The 15734-nt window shown below is 47.1% G+C and overlaps 1 protein-coding gene across 1 annotated transcript in view; it reads left to right on the forward strand.

Annotated features, from left to right (window-relative positions):
- The first annotated feature begins 47 nt into the window (after positions 1-47).
- The window catches only part of LOC308464802 (uncharacterized protein), a 34936-nt gene continuing 19249 nt past the window's right edge, over positions 48-15734 (forward strand). The window contains exons 1-9 of the mRNA XM_080984391.1: positions 48-492; positions 3506-3609; positions 6367-6521; positions 7520-7688; positions 8407-8530; positions 9235-9350; positions 10255-10469; positions 11444-11552; positions 12715-12918. Of these exons, the coding sequence (XP_080840517.1) occupies positions 109-492; positions 3506-3609; positions 6367-6521; positions 7520-7688; positions 8407-8530; positions 9235-9350; positions 10255-10469; positions 11444-11552; positions 12715-12918 (1580 nt within the window). The 5' untranslated portion in view covers positions 48-108. The remainder of the gene's footprint in view (positions 493-3505; positions 3610-6366; positions 6522-7519; positions 7689-8406; positions 8531-9234; positions 9351-10254; positions 10470-11443; positions 11553-12714; positions 12919-15734) is intronic.

A 15734-nucleotide genomic window follows, 5' to 3' on the forward strand; every position in this document is an offset into this window, starting at 1 on the left:
CTGTGTTGATTGCCAGGCATCCAGTTTTGGTTGCCGGTGATTGGTAGACTTCTCATAAACTGATAACTGCATCTTAAACCAGAGCATCGTGCTCTCCAGCCAGGCGCAATGGGTTTTGCCGAGCTCCTGGAACACGTTGGCAGCATGGGACGCTTCCAGATCATCCATGTGGTCTTGTTGTCCCTCCCCATTTTCATGATGGCCAGTCACATGATCCTGCAGAACTTCACCGCAGGTACCCCAGGCCACCACTGCTTGGTCCACCACCCCAATGGCACTTCCAGGAACCAAAGCCTGGAAGCAGAGGATCTCCTCAAGGTCTCCATCCCCATGGATGAGAAAGGGCAGCCCGAGCAATGTCGCCGCTTCATCCACCACCAGGGGCAGCTCCTGAATGCCACCATAGCGAACTGGACCGAGATGGACACGGAGACATGCAAGGATGGGTGGGTGTACGACAAGACGGTCTTCCCAAGCACCATCGTCACCGAGGTGAGGACCAGCGTTGCTCAGGGCCAGGCTGCTGAGTTGGTGGGTGTTGTTCTAAGTCAGGGGTGAGCAGCCTTTTCTCCATCCAAGGGCCACGCTTCCTTTGAGGCAATCCCTTTGGGGCCGCATGGTGGTAATGGGCAAGGCCACCGAAAGAGGTGGGGCCAGATTCAGAAGTGGGAGGGGCTACCAGGCTGCAGCTCATTTGGTAGAGCATGAGATTCTTAATCTCAAGGTTGTGGGTTCGATTCCCACCTTGGGCAAAAGATTCCTGCATTGCAGGAGATTGGACTAGATAACTCTTGTGGTTAGGGCTGGGAGATATATCGCTATATCATCCAAAACCAATGTGAAGTGATATCGGCTTCATAATTTTTGACCCAGCAGTTTATTGCATATCATGATATGTGTGTGTGTGCCCTGCAAAAATCACAATGTGGGGGAAACTGTGAAGTCAGCCAATGCTTTTCTCGATTCCTGCAGCCCCTGTTATCTCTGCCGGCTCAGCTCTCCCCTGCCTCCTGCCAGGGGGCAGAGAGTCACAAGGGCAGGCGCTGGCAAAAGCACGATTCAGGAAAAAACATGAATCCAGCCAATGCCTCTCCATAGCTCCATGCTTACTTCAGACATCGTGATCTATCGGTATATATGGTGATATGACACAATGTTGAAAACCAGATATCGCCCAGCCTTGCTTGTGGTCCCTTCCTACTCTACAGTTCTAGGATTCTATCCCCTCTTCTCTTTTCCTACCATCCTGCTCTTTCTGTGGCCCCCTCTTCTGTCTTTCCCTTTCTGAAGTCCTCTTCTCTTTGTATCTTCCTCCCATCCAGCAGGATGCCCTGAGAGGGACAGATTGTGCTTGCCATCTTTCCAATCAGCCACAGAGAGGGCTTTTGGCACTTAAGATTCAGGACTGACAAAAGAAAGTCCTTCTTCGCACAGTGCATAGTTGGAACTATGGAATCCGCCCCGCCCCCCACAAGAATTGGTGATGGCCACCAACTTGGATGGATTGAAAAGAGGTTTAGACAAATTCATGGAGGTAACGGCTGTCAGGGGCTAGCAACTATGATGGCTATGCTCTGCCTCCATACTCAGAGGTGGTATGCTTCTCCTGGATAGCTCAGCTGGTAGAGCGTTGGGCTCATAATCTCAGGGTCATGGGTTTGAGCCCCACGTTGGGCAAAAGACTCCTGCATTGCAGGGGTTTGGACAAGATGACACTTGTGGTTCCTTCCAACTCTACAATTCTATTATTCTACCAGTTGCCGGAAATTGCAAGAGCAGAGGGTGTTGCTGTTGCTCTCAGGGCTTCCCAGAGGCAGCTAGTTAGCCACTGTGAGAACTGGATTAGATGGGACCCCTTTGGCCTGATCCAGCAGCTCAAGCTCCTATTGTGCTCTTACGTTCTTAGATCAAGGGCTGCAGGAATTTAGGCAGGTTGCCTGTTCCTTTACTAAGCACACCAAGAGGCATTTTGAGGTCAGGGCTTGCGTGTATCGTGGACTGCTGAAGTTTGCATCACACACCAGCACAGAGTAGGTCCCAGGTAGGTGCAGAATTTAGCTTTCTTGAGATCTCAATTGGCAGGCATATGTCTACCCACCATGCCTGTGGTAGGCAAACTAGAAGCACCTCATGTTGTATAGTCACAAAGTCTAAGGAGAACCCTACTGGATCGGAGCAGGCTTCAGAAGGAAATAATAATAATAATAATAATAATAATAATAATAATAATAATAAAATTATACCCCACCATCTGGCTGGGTTTCCCCAGCCACTCTGGGAGGCTTCCAGCACAGCATGAGGACAAAAGCCCTTCCCTTTTTGAATGAATGAATTTATTATTTCGGTCACAGACCAGTTCCAGTCCACATACAATATCAAGGAAGTCATAAAAAACGATAGGGATACATTTGAATTTGCAATTAGGTATAACAGGGACAATACAGATATAGCAACAGTTAAAAAATATAACTTGGTCATTAACATATAACCTAAAATTATCATTTAAAACCTTAATCATTATGATAGGACAGCTTGTTCCCTAAGTTTTATGGCAATCACACAGAATTTGGCTACCCTTAATGTAATCTCAGGATCCTTGTCCTCTACCAGGGATTTCAGACATTGAAGTTCAGATTCATTTGGGTATTTTTGCATAGCAGGGGTAATAAATACTGAGTGTATATCCCCATAGAAATGGCAGCGTAACAGACAGTTTCTACCTATATCAAGCCACAGGGGCAGACTCGTTCCACGTATGATTTACCCTCAAATCTGCCCTGCAATAAGGCAGATGGCAGCACGTTGAATCTAGCAAGGGTAAATGACCGTCTGCATTTAGGTATTTGTAATTTTGACAAATAATTTGCTGGGGTAAATACCTGATCCCTCCCTGCACATTTGGTAATTAATGGTAGACACCTCTTGTTCATGGGGACTCCATTTAGCTGCCCTATAATCATAGAACCATAGAGTTGGAAAGGACCCTGAGAGCCATCTAGTCCAACCCCCTGCAATGCAGGAATTGCAGCTAAAGAATCTCTGAGAGATGGCCACCCAACCTCTGCTTAAAAACCTTGCATGGAAGGAGAGCCCACCACCTCCTGAGGGTGTCTGTTCTGCTGTCAAACTGCTCTTATTGTCAGAAAGCTCCTCCTGATGTTGAATCGGAACCTCCTTTCTTATAACTTGAATCCATTGGTTCAGATCCTTACCCTCCAGAGCAGGAGAAAACGAGCTTGCTCCATCTTCCCTAGTTCAATGTTGTTGATAGATGCCACAACATCAGAGCGTCAAAGGAGCACACTAGATCAGTTGAAAGACACATCTAGTCCGGCATCTTTCTTCTCACGGTGGCCAATCAGATTCCTGGAGGAAACCCAGAAGCAGGGCTTGAAGTCACTAGCCTTTGTGGTCTAACTAAGGAGGGAAGAGATTCAACACCACCCAGTGCTTTATGAATCGTTTTGTTTTCTCTTCTCTGCCGCCCCCTCCCGCCCTGTTGCAGTGGGACCTGGTGTGCTCTGCGCGAGCTTTGAAGCAGATGGCTCAGTCCCTCTACATGGCTGGCGTGCTGGTGGGAGGAATTGTCTATGGAGGCCTCTCAGACAGGTGAGGAGAGCCAGCAAATTGTTTGTTTTCATTCATTTATGTTATTTCAATGGTTATCCCACCTTCCTTCCAACATGGAAGCCAAGGCGATGTGTTTAAGTTTCCCAGGTGTTCGTCCAAGCAAACACACCAGATCCAGACCAGCTCAGCTTCAGCAGAGTGATGACCTGATGTGCCCTTAGGCCATATTCTGGGCCTACTGGAATTCTCTAGAGATTCTGAGATGCTGAGAAATGTCTATGGAGCATGTACAAAGTGCTGTTCTGCAATTGACAGAGCAGCCTTAGCTTGCTTGTTAACAACATACTTTAGAGGCGACTGCAGTAGTACGCAGAGAGAGTATATAAATTGTTTAAAAGACTATAAATAAATGCCTTCACAGAGCTACACTAGTATTGCATTGAAGATATGCCTGCTATTTGTTTTATTTTGTTTTTATGGTGTTTTATTGGCTTTATATTATGCATTTCTCTCTTTTTTTGCACTTCTAGGGTATCCTAAGGTTGTATCCAATGTTAGTGCTGCTCAGAGTAGACTCACAGAAATTAAAGGGCATGCCTAATGTAGGGCTGTTGCTTTCAATGGGCCTACTCTGAGTAGGTACAGCCTTTGATGTTTAGTGGTCTCAACATTTTGTAAAATCATCATCATTATCATCACATAATTAAATTTTGCACACATCTGAAATGTGGCAGCATTTTCAAAGCCAACTTTTAGAATTTCAGCCACTGTTGGTGATGGTTTTCGAAACTCACCTGTGAAGGATGCTTAAATTGCAGGATTCCATACTGCTTTTGATGCCTCCTAGAAATTGTTTTTGCTTAGACAAGCCTATCCAGATAGCACAAAGTTGACATGTATTTTAACATGTATCAAATTAATTATTGTGTTTTAAAACTTTTTTTTTAAAGTTATCTTGTTTTAAACTCCGAATTTTATTCATAATGTATATTTTATTTAATGCATACAAATCCCATTTTACACACACACAATTTAAGGGCTCTGTGGAAGGACACATGCATTCCATTGTTGAAGCTTCCGGGTTCAATGCTGGGCACCCACAGTTCAAGGAAAATATAGGAAGCCATTGATCCATCTAGCTCAGTACTGTATACACTGACAGGCAGCAACTGTCCTCAAATAGTAGGCAGTGGGAAAGAACCTTTCCTGCCTGAGTTCCCAGAGAACCAGGATAGCTACTGCCAACCAGAGCAGACAACACCAGGCCAGACAGAGAAGCAGCCTGTCCTGCTGTGTGGGAGGTCAGAGGTGGAGCATTTGCTCTACATGTGCCCAGTTCTGGGGGAGCTTGAGGCCCACAGGCAAAATCAAGGCAAAGGCAGAACCTTGGACAGCACCAGGCACCATGTCCTCCAGCTGCAGATACAGAAGATTGTTGAGTTTTCTTTGGAGGGTGTGCTCTGTGAGATGTAATTGACCCAATAGCAACACATTAGCGGTGACTGTCCACTCATCAGCTTAAAAAAAATTTTGCTGATTAATTTATAACACATCAAAACCAATTTAATATTAATTTAATACATTCCCCCCCCCAAAAAACTGGTTTCCCACTCTCTCAGATATATTCCAATTCATCCACTTTTACACGCTGCACAGATTTTCTCTAATTAATATCAATTTCTCTTTTTCTGCAAATTCCTCATCCTCATCCTTCGTCTGCTCCTCTACCACCTTCCCCAATAGTCGCCACACTATTGCTGTCTGGAGGCGAACTTTTACGCTATAGCACAGAAAAGTGGGACAAATAAAATAAATAAATAAAATGGAGTGTTTGTGGTATGAGAAGAAGAAGAAGAAGAGTTTGGATTTGATATCCTGCTTTATCACTACCCGAAGGAGTCTCAAAGCGGCTAACATTCTCCTTTCCCTTCCTCCCCCACAACAAACACTCTGTGAGGTGAGTGGGGCTGAGAGACTTCAAAGAAGTGTGACTGGCCCAAGGTCACCCAGCAGCTGCATGTGGAGGAGCGGGGAAGCGAACCCGGTTCCCCAGATTACGAGACTACCGCTCTTAACCACTACACCACACTGGCTCTCAGTGAGATGGCTGGCATGTGTGCCTGAACTCTGATAACGACTCTTTGCTTGCCTAGACAGAGTCTAGAGAAACATGTGTGTGCATGTGAGCCTACAAGTACCAAGGTCAACTGTGCATCCATTATTGCTCCCGGTTTTGCCTCTGGTCACACACACCAAATGACAAGTTGCCCCTGGATGGTTGCCTTGGGGAAAACGTGGCCCTCCAGCCAAAAAAGGGCTAGACAGACATAGCCTTTGATGCTGTCTAAGGGACCTTCCAGGGACTCGGGTGGCGCTGTGGGTTAAACCACAGAGCCTAGGGCTTGCCGATCAGAAGGTTGGCGGTTTGAATCCCCGCGACAGGGTGAGCTCCCGTTGCTCAGTCCCAGCTCCTGCCAACCTAGCAGTTCAAAAGCACACAGTGCAAGTAGATAAATAGGTACTGCTTTGGCGGAGAGGTAAACGGCGTTTCCGGGCACTGCTCTGGTTCGCCAGAAGCGGCTTAGTCATGCTGGCCACATGACCCGGAAGCTGTATGCCGGCTCCCTCGGCCAATAAAGTGAGATGCGCGTCATAACCCCAGAGTCATCCGTGACTGGGCCAAACGGTCAGGGGCCCCTTTACCTTTAAGGGACCTTCCAATGTCCCTACCAGGAGTTGCTTCTCAAAAGTCTCTCTCTTTCTTCCTCTCTTCTCCCTTCCTCTGCTACCTCGCAGGTTTGGACGGCGGCTGATTCTCATCTGGTCCTGCCTGCAACTGGCTGTCACAGGGACGGCCTCCGCCTTCTCCCCCACCTTCAGTGCCTACTGCACCCTTCGCTTCCTGACAGGGATGGCCTACTCTGGCACTGTCCTCAATATCTTCTCTCTGTGTGAGTTGGATTCCCCTCCCCTTCCTGTTTACACCCACTCCTCACTTTAAGCCAGAAATGTGGCCCTTCAGTTCTCTCTGCCTGGCCCGCAGGACTCTCCCCAGGCTATGCTCCTCACTGATCCTGCCTGCCCCCCACCCCCTGTAAATGTTTTGGCCTGTCTGGAACATGTCCTCGAACTCTGATAAGGCTTCTTGCTTGCCTGGATAGAGAGGGGTGTGAGCGAGCAAATCATGTGTGTAGAAACTAGGCTGCTGTAGAAAGGTAAGATTTGCCTTTTTCTGGCTGTGTCTGCTTTTGCTTCTGGCCCCACTCACCACTGGCATGTGGGCCCCAGGAGGTTATTATTTATCATTTTCAATTTATTAAATTTATATACCGCCCTTTGTCAAAAGATCTCAGGATGGTTCACAGAATAGGAAAGGTTGCCCAGAAGGAAATGCGTACCTGTCAACTGCCCTGGAAAAACTGGGACATCCTGGGGTTTTTTCCTGTGAGAGCATGGCAGCCATTTTATTATGTGAGCTGCCCTGAGACCTCCAGGTATAGGGTGGTATATAAATTCAAATAAAATTAAGAAGAAGAAGAAGAAGAAGAAGAAGAAGAAGAAGAAGAAGAAGAAGAAGCAGCTTGCTCTCTTGTGAGCCAAGATCTCACCCCGAAAAAAGCATTTCCCCCCCATCACATGACCCAGAAGATGGTGTCTAGATTTTGGCCACGTCATATTGGAGGGTATGGAAACATGACCCTCATGCCAAAAAGTGGGGTGGGGGACTGACTCAGGATAAATGAGTGTGGCTGCAGAGGTAATAGTTTGAGGTGAGTCCCAAAGGCTAGGTAGAGGGGCCTGGAGGGCCACATTTGGCCCCTGGGGACTGAGATTCTCTTTCCTTGAGGTACATGAAGTGAATAGCAACACCACAATCCAGTAAGGTGTCACCTGGAGGGGGCAGACTGCCTCCCACAGCTTCCGTTTCTCTCCCTGCTCCCCCCACCAGGTGTGGAATGGACGCCCACAAGGACCCGGCCCTTGCTGGCAACCTACAACGGCTTGGCCTACACGATTGGACAGATGATCCTGGCAGGGTTGGCCTACCTCATCCCAGAGTGGCGCTGGCTGCAGCTGACTGTCTCCTTGCCCTATTTCCTCTTCTTCATCTATTCCTGGTAATGTCTTTGCGTAGCTGTGGTTTTAGGGTGGAGAAGGGAAGGAGCAAACCTGTCAAGTTGGGTTCCTCTCAGTTTCTCATTGTCCTCCCCCCCCCCCCCCAGTCTTTGGTTCACATCCGTCTGCAATCTCTACAATAAAGATTCTGCAGCATTTTAGTGTGAATTTCTCCTGACATAGGCAAAATTATATACAAATATGCCTATCTTGATTAAAAAAACAAACAACCATGCACAGATTCCTCTTAGCTCTTTATTTGGGTACCTGAGAAAGAGAAGTCTCTGACCTTATGAGAGCCACAGAGTCCTCTGCCGACACGCAGAATTCAAAAGATTTTTAATGCATAGTCCCATCATATGAAATATAATGTTCACTTCCTCAAAATGAAGCAGAAGGTACACGGAAAAGTTCACAAAAATAAACCGTCTATATGGCAGCACTTTTCTGTTCTGGCAGTTTGTGGTCACAGGTGAAAGCAGGAATTTCACACTTTTTTTTATAGCTAGCTGTCAGCTTCACCCTCCTTCTCATTTTCGAACTAGGAAAGAGTCCATATCTCCAATCTAACTGATTTCTCTGATACCTAAAAGGCACATTTTCCCATAGCCATGACGCCTCTCCTAAATGTCCCTCAGTCTGGAGGGGCCCTTGTTGACTCTGGAATGTGTACCTCATCTTTATTTTCCTTACTTCACTGTCTTGCACCCAACCCAACAGGTGGTTTTCTGAATCAGCCCGCTGGCTGGTGTTGGCCGGGAAGCCAGAGCAGGCTGTGAAGGAACTGAAGAGGGCAGCCAGGATGAACGGGAAGCCTGAAGCCAGTGACAAGCTAAATGTCGAGGTGAAATTGGGAGGACGGACACACACACACACCAACTAACTTGTTCATGTATTACATTTGTAGCTGACCTTTCCTCTAAGGAAACCAAGGCTGTGTACACAATTCTCTCCAAAATTCTATCCCCACAATAACCTTGAGTGGTAGACCAGTCTGAGATAAGGATGGGGAAGAAATTTGGCTGGGTTTGCATTTTGATTGGAACTGACCTGATTTGCACTGTTTGCAAATACATTTCCCATTAAATAATGTTTTTTTGTAAACTATTTTCACTAATGTGTGCATTTCTATGGACACCTTATGCATTTTTTGTACAAATTACTTGTCTGGAGAAGCGAATTGCAATATTTGGAGGTGTGAAATTCAAAGGAAGGCAATGTTTTTGCTCACATATTGTTTCAGAAAATGTGAATCAGGTAGATTTGCCTTTAAATGAGAACGGAATCAAATGTAAGTGTTCTTATCTGCAAAATAGATTTGGCTAACAGTACTCTTAGTGCAGGCAAAGAGAGGAAATGGCCAACTATTTGATTCTGGCAAAGATTCAAGAGCCCATAGTGGTTTCTATCTTCTTGCTATACCTTCAAACCTTCCAGCTTTGATACTTATAAAAACTGGGAGTGGGGAGAAGCAAAACCTCAGTTCCCCTTCCAGATATTTCCTGCTTGTGCCCAGTAGCCAGAGAATTCTTTTTTCCTCCCTGCCAGCTCTTGAGATCCAACATGAAGGAAGAAATGGCATCCCTGAAATCCAGCTACACCATTGTGGACTTGGTGCGGACTCCAACCATGCGCAGGATCTCTTGCTGCCTCTGCTTTGTGTGGTGAGTTCTGACAGGAGAGATGTCCATGGGCCGTGCAATTCCACAATTAGTGGAGTCTCCCTTTGCTGTGCAGTTTCTAGTAGTGTAAAACCACACTGAAAGGCTCCAGCCCTCAAATCATGAAATTACATTGAATGGCAGTGGCAGGGGTAGAATTCTCAAAACCTGCACCCACCCACTGTCAGTACCATGAAATGTGGTTATTAGTTAACAGTTGCAGATATAGGCAAAGTGGGACTTGAAAGAAAATGCTGGAGGGTGGAGCATTCTTGGCTCATCATTCCAGCTAGCCATGTCCTTCTGTACGTTACCAGAGCGGTAGCCAAAATTTCACCCTCTAAGTGTTGTTAGACTCCAGCTTCCACCAGGCTTCTAGCTAGCATAGGCAACGACAACAAGGATCATTAGGATGAGAATAGTGATTATGAATTCTTAAATTTGTATACCACCCTATAACCACAGGTCTCAGGGTGGTTACAACATAAAATCGCAATATAAAAACACAAAATACATAACAAAAACAACCAAATAACACCCACCCACCCACACACCACACACATTTTAAAAGAGCATTGGATGTCAATCAGCTAAAGGCCTGGTTAAAGAGGAACGTTTTCGCCAGGCACCTAATGGTGTATAATGAAGGTGCCAGCTGAACCTCCCTGGGGGAGCATTTCACAAAGGGGGAGCCACTGCAAAAAAGGCCTGTTCTTGTGTTGCCGCTCCCAGACCTCCCGAGGAGGAGGCACACAAAGAAGGGCCTCGGAAGATGAGCTCAGGTTCCGGGCAGGTTCATATGGAGAGAGGCAGCCCTTGAGGTATTGCAGTCCTGAGCCATTTGACGTGGGGTTGGACTAAATGACCCTTGAGTTCCCTTCCAACTCTCTCATTCTTCCACCCCCAGGTTCTCCACCAGTTTTGCCTATTATGGGCTGGTCATGGACCTCCAGCACTTCGGCATCAACATCTACTTGATCCAGCTGGTTTTTGGGGCGGTTGACTTCCCAGCCAAGTTTATCTCTGTCCTCACCATCAGTTACATTGGGCGCCGGTTCACCCAAGCTGCCACACTCGTCCTTGCAGGGCTGACCATCCTGGCTAACATCTTTGTTCCACAAGGTCAGAGAGGAGGTTCTTCTTCTGCCTAGAGGTGTGGGTGGTGCTAAGAATTATCTGAGCACACCACATCAAGCCAATTGGCAATGGATGGTGTGGAATGGAGAAGTGTTGTGTTATCTTGGAGATGGAACAACGGGGGTCTCTTCTGGGCTTGAAGTTGCACATTGTGTTCATCTTCAGGACCTCAGACAGTTCCCCGTGGAGAAGGGTAGATTTAGAACGGATACAGAAAAGGAATTGAGGTAGCCCAGCATGTAGCTCCAGCAAGGATCTGGAGTCAATTGAGGGCTGATGTTAGGGGTTGGGGAGCCTATTCACCCAGAAGGCCGCATTCTTCTCTGGGCAGCATTCCGGGGGCCGCATTTGCAGAGCCAGAGACAAAAGTGGGTCAGAAGCAACAGGAAGCTACCTTACACCAAGTCAGATCATTGCTCCATCTATGTCAACACTGACTACACTGAGCAACAGTGGCTCTTCAAGGTTTCAACCTTTCCCAGTCCTACCTGGGGATGCCATTAGGGATTGAACCTGGGACCTTCTACATGCAAGGCAGATGCTCTACCACTGAGCTGCAGCCCCAAAGTGGAGGCAGAGCAACAGATCTGACCCTTACCATTTCACAATAGGTGGCATTCCAGCCACACAGAAGCTGGGAGTTTCCACACATACACATGTCTAACAACCAGGTAAACAGGAGACATTAGGTGGTAGGCAACTAATTCTTCACCCAGAGTAGGCCCATGGATTTCACTGAGTCTGCTCTGCATAAAAATTAGTTGATAACCACCCATGATCCCAGTCACAGGCTCAATCTCTCGCATCTCCACATAGGTCCAGGGAAGACTGCACGAAGAGCTGCTGCCTCCCAGCGCAGCTTCTGTCAGTCACAGAGAAGAGTGCAAGGCTTCATTCCAGGAAATGGGCCAGTGGAGAACCCTTAATGTATCACCAAGCTTTTCCTTCCTTTCCCCCAGATATGCCCACCACACGGGCTTCCTTGGCTGTCTTCGGGAAGGGGTGTTTGGCTGCCGCATTCAACTGCATCTATTTGTACACTGGAGAACTTTATCCAACGGTGCTCCGGTAAGTGAGGAGAATAGGTGTGTGAGAGAGACACGTCTTCTAGGGGGCTGCTGAAGAATAGATTGGCCTCAAAAAGCAGGGGACACCTGTGGCCTGGGGGTGTGGCCCTTTCACATCCCTTGCTCACCTCCTCCTCTTCAGTGCTACCCTTTTCCTCTAGGGGTGAGGAAGCTTTTTCAGACCAGGGGCCACATTCCCTTCTGGAAAATCTTCTGGGGGCCACATGCCAGTGGTGGGTGGAGCCAGAGGTAAAAGTGGGCAGAGCAATGAATGTGATTTCCCCCCCCCCCTTTGCATGGTAGGTGAACTTCTACACACACAACTTTCTCTGCCAGGCAAGCCAGGGACATTAACAGAGTCCAAGGACACATTCCAGCCAGGCAAAGGCACTCAGGATGTGAAGCCAGGCCAGTGAGAGGGGTGGTCTGTGGAGATGGTCACAATTAGCCTCTGGGGCAGAAGCCCTCCACCCTTGCACTAAACTAGAATGGGAGGTTTTGAGGTGCAAGAGCTCACTGTAGCCAAACACTTCACAAGAGTCCAAAAATTCCGTCTGTTATTATTATGCACACACCAAACAGCAGCAGTTACCCAATTTGTTAGGATCAGTGATGGCCACAATCCTATGCCTAGTTTTGCAGGTGCAAGCTCCACTAACCTCAATAGTACTTTCTTCTGACTGCATGCTTTGAAATACAAGGAGCTTTCACCAAAGATCGACAAACAGCGGAAGTGCAGCCTTTAGCTTTTAAGTAGAAATGCAAATACAGTAATCTTGCAGAGAAGCACCACCATTTCAACTGCTAGCATGAATCAGGAACCCCATCAAAGAAAGGGGCAGCCAGCCTCTGTTTGGTTCCTTGCTTCATTTGCTGACTTCCTCTATGGCTAAACTGTAATAAGCAAAGTTGAAGGCCTCATTATCACTGCGTTCGGGCAGATGACAACATCACACCTGCTCTGAAGGTTAAAAAAAGGCTGATAACTACCCCCTGTCGAGGGGGAGGGAGGACTGAGCCTTTATTCTGCTGTGTACCTTGAAGGGTGTGGGTTTTCCAGTTCCTGTTACAGGGAGTGGGGCTGCATTTACTGTGCCTCCTTTGCGGATGCCGGATGGGTCCACTAAGCTGTGTGGATAATACTTTTGCTTCTTGACTTGCAGGCAGACTGGCATGGGTCTAGGCAACACCTTGTCTCGCTTGGGTGGCATATCAGCCCCCCTGGTGAAGATATCCAGTGAGTACCTCCCTTACCTGCCGCACCTGATCTATGGTACTGCCCCCATGGTGTCTGGGATCGCTGCCATCTTCCTGCCAGAAACCCGCAATGCCTCGCTGCCAGAAACAATTGAGCAAGTTGAGAACAGGTGAGCATTGAAGCTATCAGGACACTTCCCAACATTCCTCATAGGAGGAAGGGAAGCTGCCTTATCTTCTTCTTTGGCGATCACTCATAGCTGAGTAAGATTGTCTTCCATGAACATGGTCTTAATGGTGTGTCCATAGGTGACTTTGGAGGCCAATTCTGGACCCACACATCGTTCCACAGTGGGGACATAGGTTTCTGGGTGGGAGTTGATCACGGTGAAGGTTTGCCAAACATGCCTTCCTCTTAGCACATTTCTCCCTTTTGTGCTGAGTTCAAGCATCTTCCAAGTCCACGGCACCTTTGGTAAAGGCTGTTCTCCAGCTGGAGCGCTCACAGGCCAGTGTTTCCCAATTATCTGTGTTTATACTACATTTTTTTAGATTTGCCTTGAGAGAGTCTTTAAACCTCTTTTGTTGACCATCAACATTACACTTTCCGTTTTTAAGTTTGGAATAGAGTAGTTGCTTTGGAAGACAATCAGGCATCTGAACAATATAACCAGTCCAAGAAGTTGATGCTGAAGAATTGCTTCGATACTGGTGATGCTTGCCTCTTCCAGTACACTGGTATTAGTTCTCCTGTCTTTCCAAGTGATATGTAAATTTTTTTGGAGACACCATTGATGAAATCTTTCAAGGAGTTGGAGATGGTGTTTATAAGTAGCCCATGTTTCACAAGCATACAGTAAGGTTGGTAGTGCAATAGCTTTGTAAACAAGCATTTTTGTTTCACAAAGGGGTGCATGGGTTGCCAGTTGTGATATACATTGGCATTATTTTCAGCTCTCTTATCCCACTAGATGCTCTACCACTGAGCTGTGGACCTTACACACACACACAGCACCCCTTACTTATGTGAACAGGAGAAACAAATGGGTTTGATCTACAAAGTGCCGTCAGTTGCACAGGCATACATTATATCAGTATTGGGGGGAATAGCAAACTGTATTTCATGGACCTTCTGTCTTGTTCAGATCTCAGGGCCAGAAGGACCCAAAGCAGCAACAGCAAATGGAGGCCCTTCTCAACGCCACCAAGCCTGAAACCACAAAGGATGCTGTTTAAGGAGAGGAGAGAATGGCTTGTGGACTGACTTTAGGGGGTGTTCAGTTCTTGCTGCTTGAGGTTAATCTTACCCTTTGGAAAAAGTCTGGCATGCTCCGTGCTCTGTGTTCAGAAAGACAGACTGGATGGCATCACTCAAGGGGGCAAAAAATCTGGACTTCCTGTAATGGGTGGACTTGATGGTATTTCGACTCTGATGCTGTTTTGATTGCATTCTTGACCTGCTTTCCTCCAGGCTGATGAAACTTCATTTCTAAAATGTGAGGTGGAATATAGGAAGCTGCTTCTTACCAAGCCAGATCCTACTAGGTCAGTATTGTCTACACCAGCCTTTGCCAAACTGGACACCTCCAGATGTTTGGGACTCCAACTCCCATCAGCACAGCTAGTGACCAGGGGCAATGGGTGATTCAGAGTCCAAAACATTCAGGGGGGGTGTGTGACTCAGGCTGGTGAAGGCTGACCTACGCTGAAGAACAGTAGAGCTACGGGGCTTCCTCCCACCCTCAACCTTAACAGGAGATGCTGAAGAGAGCGAGCAGAGGAAATGAATATCGTTTGCATTTTAATGAGATGGTGGCTGTAGTGTATTCAGTGGCCAGGGAAATGCAAAGTGTGGGACGAACAGATGATTTACTGGAAGACATATAACTGCCATGCGAGCAAATTGGGATGAATGCAGGACCTTGTATAACCTCCCTGCGGACAAATAATAACGAATGTGCAATAAAGATCTGCAATAATCTAAGCTCTGCTTAAGCTTTGTGCAGGCAAGTCGGGATAAATCCTGAATAAACATATTGTCTGAAGGAACCCCATTGTCCAGTCTTTTTTTAAAAAGCAACAACAACAACAAATCCCAACACAATTTTTATTGGTTTTTAAACAAATACAAACACAATAACCACGAAACATTTACCCAGCAGTACATCTAAGGGTGCTTATTTTTTCCTATTGTCTTTCTTCATTGAACATTCATCCTGTTTTGATTTGCATTCATACGTCTTCCTGTTCATCATTCAGTCCATCCCACATGTTCCAGCACATTTCCCCATTGCTTTCCTCACTGTAAAAAGTCTCATTGTTTTCTTCTTGTTGCTGTCAATGGATTTGTTGTGCTTCAACTGTGCAAACCTAGACTCGTCCAGTATGCACTTGAATCCGTCCTCCAAAACAGTGAGCCCAATCCTGCCTTCCACCTCTTTCCACCTGGGCCTCTCCTCTGCCCCCACCTGGAAGTTGCTTCCTAGGCAGCCACCTCCACATTCATTTTCTTCCCTCCCAGGATCTGCTTGTCCTTCATGAAGCCCTGGAACAAATAAGAACACAGTTCAGCTTAGTCTCTGGCCCTGTTGCTCTTGGCCGGTGGTTTGGAGACTACAGAGACGGAAATGCAATGCAAGGGAAAAAAAGGCTCAGTGGGGTTTTTTTCTAAAGGCTCCAAGGCACTTCACACAGATCGGTTAACACCCTTCCTTCCTCCCCCCTCTGCCTTCCTTTTGTTTTCTTGCGCTCTTGCGTTATGGAACAGCAGGGCTCTCTTACACAGCCATGTGACTGAGGCTGCGAGTGTCTCAGTGGGGGCTCCATTGCTTGCTTACCGACCAACTTTAAGAGATCCAAAAGTGAGATGCTCAGGCTCCCCCATCTCTTATCTGAAGCCCGTGCTGCCCAGTCACTGCTCATGAGAAGGGGCGGAGGCGGTGGCATCTTTGCATGGTGGGAATGCGATGCAGGGGCAAATGAGATC

This window comes from Podarcis pityusensis (assembly GCF_964106645.2).
Source record: "Podarcis pityusensis genome assembly, chromosome: 16".
Taxonomy (NCBI): Eukaryota; Metazoa; Chordata; class Lepidosauria; order Squamata; family Lacertidae; genus Podarcis; species Podarcis pityusensis.